General features: G+C 47.7%; 1 protein-coding gene across 1 annotated transcript in view; it reads left to right on the plus strand.

Annotated features, from left to right (window-relative positions):
- The window catches only part of LOC119159459 (beta-glucuronidase), a 96,619-nt gene that overhangs the window by 51,356 nt on the left and 24,324 nt on the right, over positions 1 to 20,939 (plus strand). The window contains exons 4-7 of the mRNA XM_037412221.2: positions 855 to 1,000; positions 2,719 to 2,915; positions 5,145 to 5,285; positions 7,368 to 7,540. Coding sequence (XP_037268118.2) covers positions 855 to 1,000; positions 2,719 to 2,915; positions 5,145 to 5,285; positions 7,368 to 7,540 — 657 coding nt within the window. The remainder of the gene's footprint in view (positions 1 to 854; positions 1,001 to 2,718; positions 2,916 to 5,144; positions 5,286 to 7,367; positions 7,541 to 20,939) is intronic.

Raw genomic sequence — 20,939 nt, forward strand, 5'->3', positions numbered from 1 at the left:
CCGCTATTCGTTAGTGGCCTACTACTGCGGCAAATCTGCTAGACCGGCTCGGCACAAATTATCTCGGAGTGCAGTTCAGTTCATGCGTAAATTCTGGTTCGCGCAGTTTTCTGGTTCGTGCGCACAGGATTACGCAAAGCATCGTTGAGACATGGTCGATCAGCTGACGCCACCACCCCTTGCACTGCGGCGAGAATCGAGGTAGCGAACATTCAGCAGTTCCTATTAGTTGGGAAAGTACTTTGGTTCGATATACGTTGATTTGACCATGAACAGTTCATCCCGTGAAAGCCCCTCTCCCAACATACCCCAGCTGAACCGTCATCATCATCATCATCATCATCATCATCATCATCATCAGCCTGACTACGTCCACTGCAGGACAAAGGCCTCTCCCATGTTGCGCGTTAACCCGGTCCTGTGCTTGCTGCTGCCAATTTACACCCGCAAACTCCTTAATCTTATCTGCCCACCTATCCTTCTGTCTCCCCCTAACCCGCTTGCCTTCTCTGGGAATCTAGTTAGTTACCCTTAACGACCAGCAGTCATCCTGTCTACGCGCTACATGCCCGGTCCGTGTAGCGCGTAATATGGGTGTGTTACTGAACCGTAACACACCCCTATTGGCGAGGAGGGTGGACGTGAGCACCCCCTTTCCCAAACACATCCTACTAAAGCAATGCTGACCCCCCACCCTCGAAAAAAAAACCAAAATTATTCTAAATTAACCCACCTCCCATCTTACAGACAAACACTCATCACACACGCGCGTTCTTGTAGCACCGCCAAAATTGAAACCCAGCCTAAGTCTGACGGTACTGCTTACTACCACCACTGCTAATCCATTGCTATAGGTATCCGGAGGGCTACTATCGCCTGGATGTGCCCTTTGACTTCTTCAACTATGCGGGCATCCACAGGAGTGTCACTATGTACACAACTCCAGCTGACTTCATAGACGACGTCCACTTCGTGACCAAGAAGGCCGTGGATAAAATCGGTGAGTGAATGCCTCTGTACCTGTGGCGCAGTTCTGGCAGACCATAGAACGTATTACGCTATCGGTGTGATGAAACGTATTTCGGGCCCCACCGCGATGGTCTAGTGGCCCGAAAACAGGCAATAAAGAAAAAAAAAGCGATGGTCTAGTGGCTAAGGTACTCGGCTGCTGACCCGCAGATCGTGGGTTCAAATCCCGTCTGCTGCGGCTGCATTTCTGGTGGAGGCGGAAATGTTGTAGGACTGTGTGCTCAGATTTAGGTGCACGTTAAAGAACCCCAGGTGGTCAAAATTTCCGGAGTCCTCCACTACGGCGCCGCTCATAATCATATGGTGGTTTTGGGACGTTAAACCCCACATATCAATCAATCGAAACGTATTTCTGCTCCTCAGAATTCTGCCCGCTGCCCACAGTGATGAAATGTACGTGATAAGCGGTACCTAAATGTTCGTATTAACGTATGCTTTAGAGCACAAGGAATACGGCAGTCTTTCGGGTATGCAGGAGCGATCGTGATATTACAAATAGATCAATAAGTATCATTATTGTGACATTAAATAATGTTACAAAGCATAAAATATACAGAGGAGGATGACATACCGAGAAGTACGTGTACGGATAACTTCAGCTATGTGGCGTGGACAAAAGGTGAGAAGAGTGGTTGAAACATACAGGGACGTAGCTTGTAGAAGCTTATTTCGTAAAAAGTGGTCCGCCTCTTACACCTATTTATGTATCTTCCTGCGTATTTGCATGTGTGAGTGCATACATATGCGCGCAAAATGCTTTGAAATATGGGGCAAGGGCTTTAAACGTCTCATAAACTTCGAACTTTATCAGATTGCCCCCTACACCCCTAGGTCAAGTGGCTAAGCAAGCATTACAGTCAGCCGAGCTTGTTTGCAAACATTCATTCCACAGAAAGGAAATACGAACACAAGGAAGGTATCCGGACACCACTAGTGACCGAGTTGTCAATATGCCTTTGTGGTGTCCCGACTTATTTCTTGTCCGCGTCTGCATGCCCTATCTTTCGCATTGGGTATACAAGCTACCTATTCGAACACCTGAATGTCTTCCAATCTTGGCAGTACTTAGTGACACCAGCCGACAATAGCTCTCGGGTGAATGGCGTTATTTTTCTTTCTTCAAGCTTTACTGATTTCTCCTCCTCAGTCGTGCATCTCATACCAACACACGCGCGTGAAGCACCTGTGTGCATATGCACGCCAACTTTTAAAAGACCCGGCTTTATTATTGCTGACAGCCTTTGACCAACTGGCAAAGACTACGGTTAGCGTTAGCAGAGTCCTTCAATATAGACCTTTTCACCCAAGGCGCTCTGGGCGCTGGTGTTGTCCTTTCTGAGCTGTTGTTAGCGCGCGTGACCCTTCGAATAATGCACTGCCAAGGCTGTGACGTTGGTTTTCGTACTCTCGTGCAACGGCCCAGCAAGGAGGAAATCCTCCTCTTCGGAAAAAAACGTCCATACCTAAACGTAAGTGAAAGACTCTGGTGTTACTATGACAAGAACAACGACTTGTACTGCTATTATTATTATTATTATTATTATTATTATTATTATTATTATTATTATTATTATTATTATTATTATTATTATTATTATTATTATTATTATTATTATTATGAGCATGGTACAATGGCATTGTGTAATAATGGTGTGCAAACTATTATGTTACCACACCACACAAACCCAGCTGCGGTGATCGAGTTCAGCATTGATGTGAAGACCAAGAACGGGACGCCGCCCAACTGCCGCGTGGCCCTGCTGGACGATCGAGGTGACGTGGCCGCTTCGTCCGCGGGCTGTGCTGGTCAGCTGTGCCTCAGAGACGCCAAGCTGTGGTGGCCCGTGGGCATGCACAGCGAACCGGGATACCTCTACACGGCTAGGGTAAGACGTCGAGAATGATACTGATCGCGCCTACTGGATGCTCATGATACGGTGACAACGACGTGCGCAGGGTAATTCCCAATCGTTCAAAAAAGCGACGACGAATGTCTCTCAATGACCTGCCTTTTTTTGGGAGCAGAAAACATTCGTGACCATGACCTTGCTAGTGTACAATGACGGAACAAGTACCACTAAAGAATGTGGCAGACCTCCCACCTTAAGTGCGCACGCCTATGGGCTAGCAGTGACATGGGAGTCATACGTGCATGCTCTGACTGGTATTTTTTTTTTTTTGCTACACAGGCTTTGCGCATAACAGAGCAACTTCTTCAGTTTGTTCATTTTGGGCCTGCAAACGTCAGTCGTTGGATCTGCCAGTTTTGTTTAACAGTGTAGGTACTGGTTCTTTGCGGGGAAATTCAGTTATCTGTCACTTCATCCCACATGAAGATATTAGTATTATTATTTATAAAAGGTTTATCGCGCAGAAATCTAACCTTATCCCCGAAACGTCTGTCAGAACTTATGAATTGCCACAGTTTTTTTTTTCTTTGCGCGCAGTGACGCTTGTGAAAAGTAATGTGATACAGATACACCAGTATCTTTCAGTTCGAAACAGTTCTTCTAAATCGAATTCTTTTTATTGTAGTTGTACATGTCGATGATAATTGGCCTAGGTTTGCTGCTGCGGTTACTGGCGATCCTATGAATTTGTTAAACGAAACTAATGATGAAGCCAAGCTTACCCACCACCTGACGTTTACTTTTATGTTTCGTTGGGATCCCCAGGAATGCTGAAAACTACTAAATTATTTGTGCATTATCTGTCTTTGCAATCATGAAGCTTTCTTTGCGGTGATGTCTCTTCTAGACACTCGGCAGATTCTTCCATAGCCTTTATACTTCCCTCATTTGCTTTCTATTAAGACTTCGTCAAGCTTGGAAAGCTGTGTGTTCATTTAGTCCTCAGATTTGGGTGCATGTTAAAGAACCCCAGGTGGTCAAAATTTCCAGAGCCCTCTACTGTGGTGTCTCTCGTAATCATATGGTAGTTTTGGAACGTTAAACCCCACACATCACCATTTGTGTTCATTTCAAAGTGCGTATCATCCCGCTTTTTCTCAGCAGACTTATTATCGTTTTGTCCGGACAGGATAGTTTTCAGCATAGCTTGATCATTAGGGCCAGGGTTTGTTTCTATGTCACCATACAATATGAAGAGCATAACAGACCAGCAGTCAGTGATAATACATAGGCATTGCCGAGGACATGGCAGCATCACTAGAGCATAGTAGCTCGTACGAGTATATCACACGAAAAACTGAAAAAAAAACTGACCTGCACAGTCAACCAAGCAAAGTTAGTCGACGTGCTTCCGCGAACACCACCATGTCCTCTGAGCAGGCAAGCATATTCAACTGTCTTTATAACCGGGATTGGTGACGTCCGATGCTTAGTAATCCATGAAGGTGGGCCGTCAGCAAACGCGTAGTACTGAGCGGTAGATTCTGCTTCGATGGCGTTAGGCGATGCGATGACCGGGATAACTTTCCGGGGTGCGTTTTCACGAGCTTCCAGGAGGCAGGGACCCTCCACAGGACGAAGTAGAAATAGCAGAGCCTACCCAGCCACTCAAGCAAAGTTGGCCGACCTGCTTCCGCGAACGCCATCGTGTCCTCTCATCGCCATCTCTAGTTTGTGGCGATGAGCTTCATGAATGACAACGCGCAATGCGGCAACAGGAAACCATTGGGCATACCTTCGGCTTTGAACGCGTTAGAGTGGGCGAGAGAATTTTAGATACCACCGACGTCATTCGCACTGACGACTTCATGACGACTTCATACTTGGGTAAGTGCATGTGTCTTTGCTGTTTCGTTCGCAGCTTGCCATAGTTTTTTAGGCATTTGCCCGTTTATTAGTGGCTTAGATTGTTTTCTTGATTTGCTGTTGTTAAAGAAAACCGTTTTTTCGTCCTATTTACATTGGCTTGTCAAATAAGCTTCAGTGTCTTTTTTATATTACTATGTTTTTCACTGTTTTTTTTTCTTTTTTAATGGCTATATCTGCCGTCATTTACTGGCCTTGCGCAAACATGGCGCAGGTTTTTCGACGTGTTTTGTATTCCTTCCTTCGTATTATCGTCCTTTTGCGCATCACCATGCTGAAGGGAATTACCAACTTGCCCAGCAGTCCGTGACATCGTTTTTTTTTTGTTTTTTCGCACAGGTAGAAGCCACAGTGGCCGGCAACATCGATGTCTACTATCAGAAAGTAGGCGTACGCACCGTGCGGGTCACCAATGACAGTTTGCTAATCAACGATCGGCCCTTCTACCTGATGGGCTTCGGCAAGCACGAAGACTCGAACGTGAGAACCTTGAGCCATGCGTCATATCTGCTCCGAAAACGGACTCGGTGCACCTTGTTCTAAGGAAGAAAATGTTTTTTTTTTCAAGTTTTAAAGTTGAAATTGATGTCAATGGGAAAATTTGATGACGAAGCGGCCGGTTGACCAAATGGAAACATAGTCGTCAACAGAGAACTTCAAAATTGACTTTCTTAAAACGAAAATTGCAATTGTTAAGAAGAGAAGTGTAATTATAAAAGTTATTTTTTCTTTGTTAGACACAATAATAAATATAAGAACAAGCGACACTGACTATTAGTTCGAAATAATAATGGTTAAGGTTGTCATGTTGGATAACTATATACTTCCTTTCAATAAAGATACAAAGCTTACTTCTCACTGGAGCACGACGCGGCATAAATAGCGTCTCAATGCGGACCAAAATAATGATATTCACGAGCTTTTTTTTTCGTAAAATTAAAAAAAACATCCGTGATCTGGAAATATTTTTAACCTAAGCATATACCTTCCGTAAACTACTCAACAATTAATTGAATAATATTACACGTTTAAATACTCTAAATGAAAACTTCAAACACGAAACATCTTAGGAAATTTCCTGCAGGCATATGTGACTTAAATATTGCGGTATTGTTATTGAACATACAAAACCTTAAACAAGTTTTTTTTTGGTCAATATGTACCTAAGCAAAACTTGATATGGAAAAAAAAACCGTACCGTATGAATCATTTTTCTGACCGACTACACCCAAACTATATTCTGCAAAATGCGAAAGGATCCCACGTGGCCGCAAACTTTCTTCTCTTCGAAATATGTCACTGTTTTCAATGCGATAAATCAGCACATTTTTTTCTTGTAGTACACTTAAGATGGTCGTCAAAATGGCTAAGACGTTTGACATAATGACCCTCTTGCCTCGTTTTCTAGCCGAGCACTTTCGTTTAAAATCATACCCAAGTATTAGAACCGAGAGATATTTGAATCTAAGTGAAGAACATATGGCACTAAAGCTTTAATGTTAGAGGCAGCAGTTGTAAATATCCCAACTAATTTTAAAGCGTGCTTTATTTCCATTATAGCCGATGTTTCACTTCTGGCCCCACGATCACATCATTTTAAGGCTAAATATGAAACGTGGAAAATATTGGTGACCAAAAAATCACAACTTTGCAGCAAAGGCGAAGCAATGAACGTGATAGCAACAAATTGAAGGGTCACACGCAAAATGGAAAGCAGATCGAAACGTGCCCCGCGTTTATCACGCACAAATGACGCACAAAACGTACTCACGGGTGCGGATGCATGCGAATAAGCGTCTTATTCGTCACTTTGCTGAGTCTGAAAAGCACGCGCTTTTCACAAGCGAAGACTGCAATGATTGCAGTGACCTTTGTGCGCCCGGTAACTACAGCAGAATTGTTCCAGGTAAAACCCGAGGGCAGCCAAGACGTACGATCCTCCCCGCCTCGCCACCGCGAGATAAGGGCACGCGAGGGAGCGTCGCCTCTATTCTCTAAACCGGGCAATGTACGCATAGGAGATTAGAGCGGGCGCCGCCGCGTGATGTGGTGACGCGTGCTCAATGTGCCATCTTGCTCGTAATGCTAAAAACTCAATTCCCCCCCCCCCCCCCCGTGATGCTCGTGAGCCGTGTTTACTGATATATATATAAATACCTTGCCGTTTGAACGGCGAAGGACGTGCTTCGGGGTGGCTTAGCGGTTAACGCATCGCTTTCGCGACGCAGTGGTCCCGCGTTCGATTCCGTGCGCCGGTGTGTTCTTCTAGGTTTTTCTTTTCTTCCTTGCATTTTCATATATATATATATATATATATATATATATATACGTGTACATATACGGTGCGTGGCAGTGACGCCGACGTTGGCGGCAAAATCCAGCCGAGAGTGTTCATATGATTGCTTTCGCAATAAAAGTGATGGGCCTGATGGTTGCAAACTCGTGTTGCATTGCTGTTAGTGGAAGGGCTTGCTTGGGTAAGTGCTGGTGCGGCTTGAAGGGGCCAAGTGCCTCTTTTTTCACCCTCAGCTGACGCTGATGTGATGTGTACTGTCACTGCAGATTCGTGGCAAGGGTCTGGACATGGCACTGGTTGTGAAGGACTTCAACTTGATTAACTGGCTAGGCGCAAACTCGTTCCGCACGTCTCACTACCCGTACGCCGAGGAGATCATGGACCAGGCGGACGCCCAGGGAATTGCTGTCATCGACGAGGCACCCGCTGTCTCCCTGTCGTACGTCACCTTTTTCCTACGCTCTTCGATCGGCGGGATAGAGAGCAAATCGCTACAGCCTCACATAATATATGCGCTTCAATCATGGCCAATAATGACCTTTCTTAACCTTGCGTGACCTAAGGACAGATTTGTAAATATTGCCACGCGTGTTGTGGTGATGTGCTTGGTTTGAAATCACGAAGATTGTGATATATATACTTGGCGCAAATCACGCCTCAGTGTTCAAGAAGCTTCACGCTTGTAGTAGATCATTTTAAATTCGAAGCGTTTCTTTAAGTAATGCAGGAACTTTGAACATTCCATCCATTTCATTCCATTCCATTCAAATCCATTCATTCCATTCCATTCCAATTCAATTCAATCCATCCCAATCCAATCCAATTCATTCCATTCCATCCATCCAACCATCCATCCATCCATCCCTCGGTGCTCTCGTGAACATCCCCCTATCTTATCTGCACTGTGGATAGATGCGAAATAAAGTTCGATTTCAGCTTGGGGTTAACCAGAATCAGTATGAAGGATAAGATGGTTTGACGAATACGACTCGCTCGTCATCACATCAATAATGTCACAATCCCGTCGCACACGTCGTCAAACACTTCCCGCCAAACAGTGGCACATACCCGTGGGCGGGTATGTGCCACAGGTAATTGAGTCCTTATATTTGCCCAGGAACGGCGAGAAGACACATGGACAACTTTAACGCGTAAGCGTTAAGAAAAAGTGGACGTCGGCAGCGTTGACACTGACGAATGCAAAGCATAAACGTCAGTGACTCATCAGGAATCGAACCCCAGCATTCTCCTCGGCAAACAGCTAGGTATTCTACCATAGAGCTACGCCAGGTCTCGGAACAACTTTTTAAATATTCCCTAGTGTTCGTGAAAGGTCTATTGTGGTGGCAGTGCGGGCAATCCAATTTTATATACATTGCATATGTACTCCCATGGCACAATCATTACGTCGAGTTAACGTCAAGAGTAGTAAGGTCCCATCCGCTGAAGTCGATTTATGTAGCAGTGTTCAGGGCTACCATTGTCACGAGCACCAGCGCGTCATATGAGCTTACCGTTTCTGATGTCGCTAGTATTTATATTTCTGTCGGCATAGTTATGCACCTGTAAAGAAACGATTATATAAAAGTTATGCGGCTCTTTAAAGTAAATCTGTGCGTGACTTTGTACATATACTTAGCGCCACTTCGTGAAGTTGCATTCAATCAAAATATCACAACACAGAAATGTGGTGGTTCGGGCTGGTTGGTAGGTCATGACTATTTTTTGTAGCGCAATCTGATAATGGCGACAAAGGGACAAGAAGACGGGCGCTCACTTCCAACGAGTTTGTGTGCAGACGGTGAGAACACCTAAATAAGACAGTAAGTCATGTGACGAAAAAAACCATCTGACAAAAATGAGCAATGCAAAGAAGAGTAAGGCAGAAAAGTAAAAAACCAAAAAAAAACGAAACGATTCAGAAAACTGAAAGGACTATCACTGCGCGCCGATACTTTCGGAAAATTTGTTTTCACGCTACGATAAAGTGGCTGCCCAGACTGGTATCAGTTGGGGAAAACTATCTAAAATATGAAAAGAAATAAAACCAAAGAACCCATCAAGCGACACAAAAAACCGGTAGTGGTCTCATACGTCCACAAAGCATTCCATTAATGGAAGAAAATCAACATGAGCTGAATGTTGTCTTCTCAGCTCCAGTCAAGTCAAAAGGAATGTGTAAACGACGCCGAGAACTGAAGAAACAATGCCGAACACATTATGCTAAAAAGAAGTCACAGCTTTACCGCAAAGGCGAAGCAACTAACGCGATAGCAACAAACTGGAAGGTCACGCGCAGAATGAGAAGCATATCAAAACGTGCCCCACGTTTCTCGCGCACAAATGACGCAGAAACGTACTCACAGGTACAGATGAACGCGAATAAGCGCCTCAGTTGTACCTTCACGCTGTCTGACAAGCACGCCCTTTTCGCAAACGAAAGCTGTGCAACGATTACAGTGACCTTTGTGCGCCCCGTAGCTACAACAGAATCGTCCCAGTGCAAGCCCAACGTGAACCAAGACGTATGACCCTCCCCATCGGGAGATAAGGGCGGGCGAAGGATCGTCCACTCACCTCCTCTTCGCGGGCCAAAGCACGCGTGAGAGATGAGAGCCGCCGCACGTTCATACTGCCATTTTGCTGATAATCCTAAAAACGCAATAGCCCCCCCCCCCCCCGAGAGGCCCGCCAGCAGCGGTAAAAGGTAGATATAATAGCTTGCCATTTGAACGTTCAAAGAGGACGCTCTCGGTGGCTAAGAGGTTAACGCCCCACATTCACGAAGCGGAGGTCGCACGTTCGATTTGGTACGCCTAAGTAATTTTCTTATTTTTTATTTCTTGCGTTTTCATAGATATAAATACGTATACACATCCGTTGCATGACATAGACGCCAACGCCGGCGGCGAAATCCAGCCGAGAGTGTCCATAGAATTGCTATCGCCATAATACGTTGAATGTGAAGTAGACATCGAATACTCAGTTACCCCACAAACGAGTGACAATGCATACGTTGGGCAATCAGGAAGATGCATCAACGAGCGGCTCAAAGAGCATAGCTATGCATGTTAGCAGACAACGATCACAGGTAACCTTGATTTGATTGATATGTGGGGTTTAACGTCCCAAAACCACCATATGATTATGAAAGACGCCGTAGGGGAGGGTTAAGGAAATTTCGACCACCTGAGGTTCTTCAACGTGCACTTAAATCTGAGCACACGGGCCTCAGCATTTTCGCCTCCATCGAAAATGCAGCCGCCGCAGCCGGGATTCGATACCACGACCTGTGGGTCAGCAGCCGAGTACCTTAGCCACTAGACCACCGTGGCGGGGCCAGGCAACCTTTCAATGCACTGCAAGGACTGTAAGAGCAGCCCACTGTTTGGAAAAAAAATTGCCCGCAGCTTCCCTCGGGGGAACACTGAGGAGGATGCGGAGCATATAATTGGTTAACGGGGTGTTAAAGTGCGACTTACTTGGGTCGATGGCTAAATTTGTTAACGTGGTTGTGAAATGGGGTGTTAAATTGCGACTTACTTGGGTCGATGGCTAAATTGGTTAACGTGGTTGTAGGAGGGGGTGTTAAATGAGTGAACACGTACACACGTATGCGAAAGGGCAGCGCTGGTCGAAGGGACGTCGATCATTGTGTTTGTGGATTCGTTGGAATTCATTTCACCGCGACCTTGGACGTCGACGCGCCGTACAAACCAACCGACGAGCGGCAACTGAGCGAGCGAGCGCCGACCTTGAGTATATATACAGCTCGACGGCGCATGCACTGTCAGCTGTTGAATGTTCTCGAAGCGCGACGCCACATGCGCGTCCACTGGAGAATCAGGAGAATTGTAGATGTCGAACGCGGTGTGTAGAGGAGGAAGGGTGCACAGATGGTGGAGGAGTGAAGCACGCGCGGTGTGTAGAGGAGGAAGGGATGCACAGATGGTGGAAGAGTGGGCGACGGCGCGACGGCGCATGCGCGCGCGTCAGCTGTCGAATGTTCGAGAAGCGGTGCGGACGGCGCGGACGGCGCACTACAAGGCGCGAGTATAAGATGCTTCCGCATCTAAAAAACTACAATTATCGGCAACTCAAAGAATCAGAATAGACGCAAGTTTTGGAAGCCTTCATCCGATTTATTCACCTCGCCGACCATTCCAGGAATTCGAAATCAACCTACTGAGACCATTTCCTAAGTGGGAATAAATGGATCGCTTTCGCCACCGGCTACCTTACCCGCTACACAGAAACAAGGGCTTCTCCCAGACGCAGTATGGCCGAGGTAGCGAAGTTCTTCGTTTAAGACATTGTCCTTCGTGAAGGTACAGTCTTCACTGCGGAGTTAACACAGGCAATCTTGGCAAGCCACCGCCAGACGACAGAGTACCAACCACAGAGCTTTACCGAGCGGCTAAACAAGCCCAACCGACGACATGCTGGCCATGTGTGCCATCCACTCTCGGTGTGAACACGGCTGCAGTGGCTAGAATTGGCCACTGTAACACGGCGCAGCGCGGCCGCGCATCGAAGCTCATCGGCGCACAGGCATTGCGTGAGCTCTTGCGACACGCTGGCACGCCGTGCTGGCTTTGAGGTGAAGCACATCTATCAGCACGCCGACTAAGTGCGCCGCTACAAAAATGCAGGAAAGCGCACTTCGCGTACTGTGTTTTTGTGTAGTTTTTCGCGAACTGTGTGATTCCATACTACGCCACAAACTACGCCTAAAAATACGGAACATCGGAGCCGGCTAGCGACTATTGTGGTAATGAAATGCCATCGTAAAGAGACACGTTCAGGCTTTGCCCTTGCCTAATCCATTCCTGAATTTGTTCCCATTTGTTTTATCGTGTTATGGCAGCGCAGCAGCACGACATTTACAGTTGAGTGCTTTGTTATGCAGACTCAAATCAAGACAACGCACATTGCCTGCTAATAAACGTGTATTCCTCATCCAAGTGTACTGCGGTGCACACAAAGTGAAGGAATATTGATGAACGCACACAGCATCACGGCGTTTAGAGAGAGCAAAAAAGGTATGCTGTCAAATTGTGCTTTTGGCACCTCATCATCACAAATAAACGCTGAGAGATTGGCGTCGCACCGCGTTTGGTGCAGATTATAGACCCAGTTCCTGCCCTAACAATTATATCTAAGCGCTGGCCAGCAATGCGACAAACAAGAACTACTTTAGCAGACGACGCAGTTAAAAACTGTAGTATACACTCCTGAATTATCTGCGCACACGCAAGCTAATGACGGCGCGTAGTTGCAGCGCTGGCTGAATCACGATGCCACGCGCCATACCATTCCAGATTTCCCCTAAGTGTGAAACAGCCTGCACGAGAGTTGCAATGTGGGCTTGTTGGTGATGCATTTGAAAGAATGTCTAGTAGCGCGAGGCGAAATACGGAAACAGGAATTGATAGCTGGAGATAGAGCGCTACTATCAAAATGTTTATTTTTGAACTCGAACCGCTTTTGAGCCATAATGATTAGGCAGACTGATAATCACGTGGGATCGCTCAAATAAATGCGAGACAATTTCATCTACTTAAAGGAAAACAAAACAGATAAACCAAGTATCAACGCGTTCGCAGGAAACCAAGCTCATCGGGCGACAACGCGATCGAAGACTGGCTGATACAAACATCGCCTAGAGCGTCGTAAGCTCGGCTTCCACAATCAAATCAGTCAACTCATCTTTATGCCGACCAACAATGATTGTATTCTGGTACAAAGCTCGGAAACCACATGCATAAACGTAAAGAGCGAGAAAACCTTCCGGCGGCAGTTTATTCGACTTCAAGTGTGCTCTCTCAGTCGCTCATTCACACACCTATATACTGGTTTGGCCACATTGTTTCCCACACGAAAAGGGAACAAGATAACTAAAATACCTTCGTCATGTATTCACGCCACATGATACCAAATTTAGTAAATGTGGAGCTAGCGAAACGGCCGCAAGCACGCTATAGGCGTGGTATGTAAGAACATGACACGCGTGTCATGTTCTTACATGACACGCGTGTCAGGGTTATCATGTTTGCACCAGTCATATATTTAGTCATTGATTGAAGTCACGTAACACCAAATTTGGTATATGTGGAGCTAGCAAAACGGCCGCGAGCGCACCATGAAGAGCCTAATATACTCCAGCGTAGCGTTAACGCGCACGCACGCTGGGCGCAGCGACGCTACATTGGCAAAACGCGCGCTCTATATGACGCTAGGCGCAACCGGAGCGACCAGCGTGAAGCGCCAAATATACTCCAATGTGGCATTGACGCGCGCGCACGCTGGGCACAATGACGCTACGTTAGCAAAGCGCGAGGCTTGGCCTGACGCCAGGCGCGACCAGCGTCCGTCGGAGTGGCCCGACGGCAACCGGCGCGAAATGCGACATGCTGCATTTCGCACCGATGTGTTACCCAGAGAACACTGCGTCTCACTTTTTTGGTGACGGAGGGACGCCGGACGCGCTGAAGCGTGCATGCTTCAAAGCAGCGCAGCGCGGCGCGCGCCTGCCAGTATATGACAGGATTGGCGTTTGGCGTGGCAACGCCGCCTTGACGCGACAAAATCAACGCCGCCGAGCACGCGCACCGCGTCACGTCAAAATGTGTTGGCACCTTGACTGTGGCATGTAGTCATGTTCTCAGATAACACGCATCTCATGATCATCATGTTTGCACCAGTCACATGCCTTCGTCATCCATTGGCGTGACGTAATACCAAATTTGGCACATGTGAAGCTAGTGACACGGCCGCGAGCGCATCATGAGCGTGATTTAGTCATGTTGTTACATGACATGCATCTCATGTTTGTCATGTTTGCACCGGTATCATACCTTCGTCATCCATTCACGCCCCGTAATACCAAACTTGGTATAAGTGAAGGTAGCGAAACGGCCGCCAGCGCATCATGAGCGTGGAATGTAGTCATGTTGTTACATGACACGCATCTCATGATTATGATGTTTGCACCAATCACATATCTTCGTAATCCATTCACGTACCATAAATTCAAACTTGGTATATGTGCCGCTAGGGAAACGGTCGCTAGCACATCATGAGCGTGACATGTAGTTATGTTGTTACATGGCACGCATATCACTATCATCATGTTTGCACCAGTCACATACCTTCTTCATCCATTCACGTACCGTAATACCAAATTTGGTACATGTGACGCTAGCGAAACGGCCGCGAGCACATCATGAGCGTGGCATGTAGTCATGCTGTTACATGACACACATGTCATGATTTTCATGTTAGGGTCTGTCGCTTGTGTTCACCATGCAATCATGTCATGCCATACCAATTTTGCAACATGCCATGTGAACGAAACCACCGCATGAGCTGCAGGACAATAAAATGTAAATTGTGAGATCTGATTATAGAAGGCCTGTTTCATTAGGTGCACACATGACTTGCTCAATGCGTTATTGAGGCATGTCGTCTCGATGCCTGTCTTGCTTAGTTTGGAATCACTGGAAAGGGATGAGAGTAAAGGTTTCTCCGCACATGGATCAGAACACCAGCAGAGCCAATTGTCAGAACAATTAATACCTAAATTTAAAAAACCTGATTCGTCCGTCACTAGGCCGTTCCACTGTGACTTCAAGGGGCTTAAGACTATCGCGAAATACATTCAAAACATTGGTACTCTCACGTTCGGAATTTTCGCAAGAGCTGTCAATAAAAATAATAAAATCGTCCACATACCGAGACACTTTCTTAGCCGTCGTCCCTTCGAGATTATACGCCACAGTTATATCAACTTCTGCCAGAAAAAGATTGCTCAATACACGCGCGGTACAGAAACCGATACAGAAACCCTTTTTTTGCAAAACAGTATCATTGTTGCATTTGATAAACGTCAATGCAAAATAAAACTCCATCAATGTAATAAAATTATCAGCAGACACACCCAGCTCAGATGAAAACTTGACACAAGAAATTCGTACATTCTATTTACAACACATTTTAGCAATTGCGGACGGGGGAGTAAATAATAGTCACATCACTTGAGAAACCTTTAGGCTTTCATTTTCATGAGCTTCTATGAAGCCTACCGGAGCTTTCAACTAAAGACGGGTCTCAGATTTCGAGAAGATTAAGTTTGTCTAATAAAAATAAAGTATTGAGTTCCTTTTCCACGATACCTATTTCCTCGTAAAGGAGTGTCCGCTTTGTGTGTTTGGCATTAAAAATACGTCCAGGCTATTCAGTTACTCTTTGTAATACTTCTAAGAGCTCCAACAACGTTCATGTTTTTGCACAGCTGAATACCGTTTGCTTTTACTTTATTCAATAATGCATCATGTTTTACATTAAACACTCTAGAAGTCGCGTCATTAGCTTTTTCTAAGAAATATGAACGCGACAACACCGTGAAGGGCTCTATCCTCTCCGTCTATTTTTCCCTCTTTCCGTATTTCCCCTCGCGCTACGAATCATTCTTTCATTATTATTGAACGTTCTTGATTTGTTGTTGCTATCTTCATTGTTCTATACTTTTTTCTCGTGTTCTGTTTTAAGCATCGGGACGATGCTTTTGCAGAGGGAGAAATGCCACGCGCGTTTCTTTTTTTCCCTTTTGTTTTATTTGGTCCTCGCCCGCAAAGCCCGACAGGAATGCTCAGGGCGAATTGTGCCTCATTGTTCGAGGAAGCTCGCGATTTTTGTAGATTATCCTGCTAAGATTGCGCACAACACGTGGACTCTCGAGACTATTACAAAGCTTGAGCGAAGACTAGTGACAAGGCGGGATTATTCCATGGCACATGTATATATCCCTACGCACTTCGCTGCTTGTCAGTTGATCGACGGATAATGGTGTACAGCCTGTATTGCTCGCTGTAATTTGATTTTCCGTTACGTGGCCACAAGTTCGACCAAATGAAGAGTTTCACTATGAATATTACTGCTGCCTTCCTCAACGTCACGACCACAGAACATCCCCTGGAGGTACTGCTTCTGTCATGTTCCGAACGCCCCTATATAGCCGTGAACCTAGCCCAAGTCGGAAAGAAGACATCTAAGGCAACCTCGAGCAGCGAGTACAGGCCGCCGGAAACAAGGTGTACTGCCAGAGTACAGGCTAGCTCAAACGACGCGTAACTGCGCCAACAATGGCAGCCACTGTCCCTACTGCCTGGGCAGCTGCACTACAAGAACCCAAGGAGCCGCCAACCCTCCGAGGATCGTCGTTCAAAAACACGGAAAGCTGCCTCGAAGCGTATGACCGTGAGGCCATTTTCAGCGCCTGTATCAATGACGACAAGCTATGGCATGTCTATTTTGCCTCGGAAAACGCCGCCAGGGCATGGTACGAGAACAAAGATTTAACCCTCACAACGTGGGAAATTTTCCAACGCAGATTCTTAGCCACTTTCCATAGCGTTATCTGCAAATGAATGCCGAAACAAAAGGCAAAAACCACAGATCCCACGTACCATGGGCAGATCACGCGTACCTTGACATTCGCTGCTGAGAGACAATAGGGAGAGAGAGACGGACAGAGAAAGATTTAGTGTAAGGCAGGTGGCTAACCAAAAGAAAATGTCTGGTGTCGGTATCCAGTTATACGGACAACTCCACTTGTCGTGCTCTAGAAATGGGTGGATAATTGTAGGCGTGGATCACTTCACGTGTTATGTGGAGACGGCAACACTACCCACAGCTATAGTAAAATATGTTGAGTTTTTCATCTAACACAACTTTGTCCTTCGCCACGGTGCTCCCCGCGAACTTTTGAGCGACAGAGGGCGCCTGACGCCATTAAAGCCTTGCTCATTCAGTAAAAATCGTTGAACAAAGCAAACAACAGCGCGACACACAATACAGTGAAAGAGACGGACGAAGCGCTGGTCATGGTGTACTTCGTAAATCATGTACCAACCGGCCCAATAAGCACTTTGGTGCAACATCGTTCATCGAATGACGACAGCGTATCATCCGCCGATGATTGGCCTCACAGAACGATTTGCTCGCACTCTCAATGAGATGCTGATGATGCACACCGCATGAGACCAGATCAACTGGGCATCATCATTTCATTCGTCACGTACGCATATAACAGCGCTATACACGGGACCACAGCTTTCGGTAGCGAAGCTCCTTAAAGTGTGGGTCGTTCGTTCCTCTGTAGTAGTCATGGAGGAAGGAAAGATAGGAGATAACATGCCAGGCCGGCGCGCTACGTGAAAAGTGTGGATGAAATGACATCATGGTGATCATATTCATTGGGCACAATGGCGGCGTTGCTATGGTTACGTGTTGCGCAGTGTAGCTGGTATAGCAGTGAGCGGCCGTGGCTGGCGGCGGCATGTGTGCCTCCGCAGGTCTCGTGCTGAGCCATGGCGGACAGTATCCGTGCCCTGCGCCGTGTTATTGGATACGCAGCATTCTCCTGGCAGTTACTGTACTCTTAGCAACGCTTACAAAACCGTTCGCCAGCCACACGGCCTGGACAGTGCGTAGAACGAGCGCATATCCACGTGTCGTGCGGCAGATGACGTGGATGAAGCATTTGAAGTGTTCAGCGAAATTGCGTTGGGCACCATGACCGAGCGGAACAACGACGAACGCCTTGCAAGTCAGTGACGGTTGGGCAATGCTCCTGTTTGTGGCAACAGATGAAACTGTTGTGTCCGTTCTCTTAGTTTTGGATCGTCACGACACGCGCGCTGCGCAGCCCACGTGCTTTCCGAGCCGGAAAGAGATTCGTGCCTTCTGCTTTACATTCCTAAAAGTTCATTCGAGCGCCAACACACGACACGATCACTCACACACGCACACACCCAGGCATCAAACACACACAGCACTCACTTCGAACTGATTTATTCATAGCTCGAAGGCTTGAATATTTACGAGCTATGAATAAATCAGTTGGAAGTGAGTGCTGTGTACCTGGGTGTGTACGTGTGTGAGTGATCGTGTCGTGTGTTCGCGCTCAAATTAACTTTTAATAATGTTGTAGCAACTAGCCCCACAAGTTCTTTTACAAATATTTACATTCGTATGTAAACAAGAGAGGAGAATTCGCTCAGTCAATATGGCCGACTTCCGGCTTTACCACGGCTAAGTGGGTTGTCTCGTGAGCGAGACGGACGGACGGACGGACGGACGGATGGATGGATGGATGGACGGATGGATTGATGGATTGATGGATTTGTGAAGAAAAAGATGTGCCTGCAGCGAGCAGCATCGCCAACGCCTGGCTCTCTCGGCTCGTGCTTCGGTTCGTTGCTGTGCCGATCGCTGGACGGTTCTTGACGCTGTCTCGTCGCTGTCTTTAACGGCTAATAAATATCCTCACATTTGGTGGAGGTGCTGTTAATCCCCGTTGCTACACCCTGGAGCTGCGAAGCCGCACGCTACCACCTGTCATGACTGCCAACGCCACTACATCGACGCCATCGCTCCAGTTCAACTGCCCTGGCCATCCTAAACTACGGGAGCCGAAGGTCTTCAGCGGTGCGGATGGGACCGACGTCGAAGACTGGCTCGAGCACTACGAACTGGTGAGCGCCAACAATAAGTGGGATGAAGCCGACAAGCTGGGCCACGTGATATTTTATCTCACTGGCGTCGCCGAATTGTGGTTTAATAACCACAAACACAACATCCCCACACGGAGCGTCTTCAAGACGTCATGTGCTGAAGTGTTCGGTCGGCCGGCTGTCCGCAAGCAGAGGGCAGAACAGCGCTTGCGCGTCCGCTCTCAGCAGACTGGCGAGACCTTTACCAGTTATATTGAGGACGTCGTCGACCTTTGTCGACGTGTGAATGACACCATGCCCGAATCTGACAAGGTCAAAAACATCCTGAAAGGCATCGACGACGGCGCATTTCAGATGCTCTTGGCAAGAAATCTAAGCACAGTTTCCGAAGTCGTCAGCTTGTGTCAGAGCTACGACGAGTTGAAGAAACAACGCACTCTGACTCGGCAGCCTCAGCATGTTGGTGAGTCACTGTCCAGTTTCGACACCCTGCCGGACAATTCACCACTGCTTCAGCAAGTTCAAGCCTTCGTCCCTGAGGAAATCGCCCGCCAACTTTCCCTTGTGCCCTTCACTCACGAGACCACCACCCGTCTACCTGCCCCGCTTCGCACTGCTATTTCGGAGGAGGTTGCCCAAGCTGTTCCTGTTGCGCACCACGAGCCGCCTCTATCCAGCCTTGCCCACTGCCAGCGTGCTGCTCAGCCGGTAGGCCCTCCTGTCGCCTATCCGCCAGCCGTTCAGCCTGTGGCCGCGCCCCTAACCTATGCAACGCAGCCTGTGGCTCCGCCTGTCGCCTTTTCGCAAGAGATGCAGCCCGTAGCCGCGCCGCTCACATATGCAGACGCTGTACGTAGGCTCCCGCAACCACCCTACACCACGCGCTCACAGCCCGCTCACCCGGCTGCTTATACTGCACCTTGGGCGGCAGCACCAGTCGCCAATCCATGGAGGACGCCCGATAACCGACCGATTTGCTACGCTTGCTTCACTCCCGGACACGTTGCTCGCTACTGCCGCCGTCGACCTCAGACGTTCGGCAACTATGCCCGGTCGTCGCATCCCGGCAGCCAACCCTTCGTCCAATGCGGGCCGGTCTCGCCACCTCGCTATGCGCCTACTGACCACCTTGACTTCCAGCCGCAACGCGCACCCTCTCCTCGTCGGCGATCGCCCTCCCCCATGCGTCGCCGGCCCGGACCCTCCGACCAGGAAAACTAAGCAACGCAGTTCAAGAGGCAAGAACTGCGCCATTTTCGAACTGTCTAAGCTCTCGCTCCTCTCCTGCTGACGTGGTCGCAGTAACTGTTGAAGGTTATTGTACTTTCGCCCTTGTGGACACTGGCGCCGCTGTTTCTCTTATTGCCGCTAATCTCTGCCGTTTATTACGCAAAGTAACGACGCCGCTTTCGGGACTGTCACTTCACACCGCAAGCGCACAGCAAGTAACGCCTCTCGCAGCCTGCACTGCAAGAGTCTCCATCGAAGGCATTCTTTACATCGTGGAGTTTATTGTTCTTCCTGTCTGTTCGCATGGCGTCATCCTCGGGTGGGACTTCCTATCCCGCCATAATGCCGTCATTGACTGCGCACGCGCCGAAGTTGAGTTTTCGCGTGCAGGATCTCGACCCTTCGTTTTTGTTTGATGTCCCGGACGACTACTGCGACCACCCAAAAGCACTGTCGGTACTCGGGGAGTCGTCCAAAGATACCTTTTCAAGCACCATCGCCGACACTCTCACTCCCACCGAACATGCCGACCTGCTGGATCTTCTCCATGAGTTCAGGAGTTCGTTCGATGTGTCGCAACCTCAACTGGGCCGCACATCACAAGTCAAACATCATGTTGACACCGGCCTACACCAGCCACTGCGTCAAAGACCATACCGTGTCTCCGTTGAACAGCGCCGCGTCATCAACGATCAAGTCGAAGATATGCTTCGTAGAGACGTCATTCGATCATCTCACAGTCCCTGGGCGTCTCCCGTCGTCCTGGTGCGTAAGAAAGACGGATCTATCCAATTTTGCGTGGACTATCGTCGTTTGAATAAGATAACCCGCAAGGACGTCTATCCTTTGCCGCGTATTGATGACGCCATTGACACCCTTCACGGAGCGGAATTTTTCTCGTCACTAGATTTGCGGTCTGGCTACTGGCAGGTCCCAATGGCAGAAACCGATCGCCAAAAAACGGCATTTATTACACCAGACGGACTATATGAATTTAACGTCATGCCCTTTGGGCTTTGTAACGCGCCTGCCACGTTTGAACGTCTTATGGATAATACGCTACGTGGCCTCAAATGGAATATGTGCCTCTGT

The sequence above is a fragment of the Rhipicephalus microplus genome, chromosome 1 (assembly GCF_043290135.1).
Source record: "Rhipicephalus microplus isolate Deutch F79 chromosome 1, USDA_Rmic, whole genome shotgun sequence".
Lineage (NCBI taxonomy): Eukaryota > Metazoa > Arthropoda > Arachnida > Ixodida > Ixodidae > Rhipicephalus > Rhipicephalus microplus.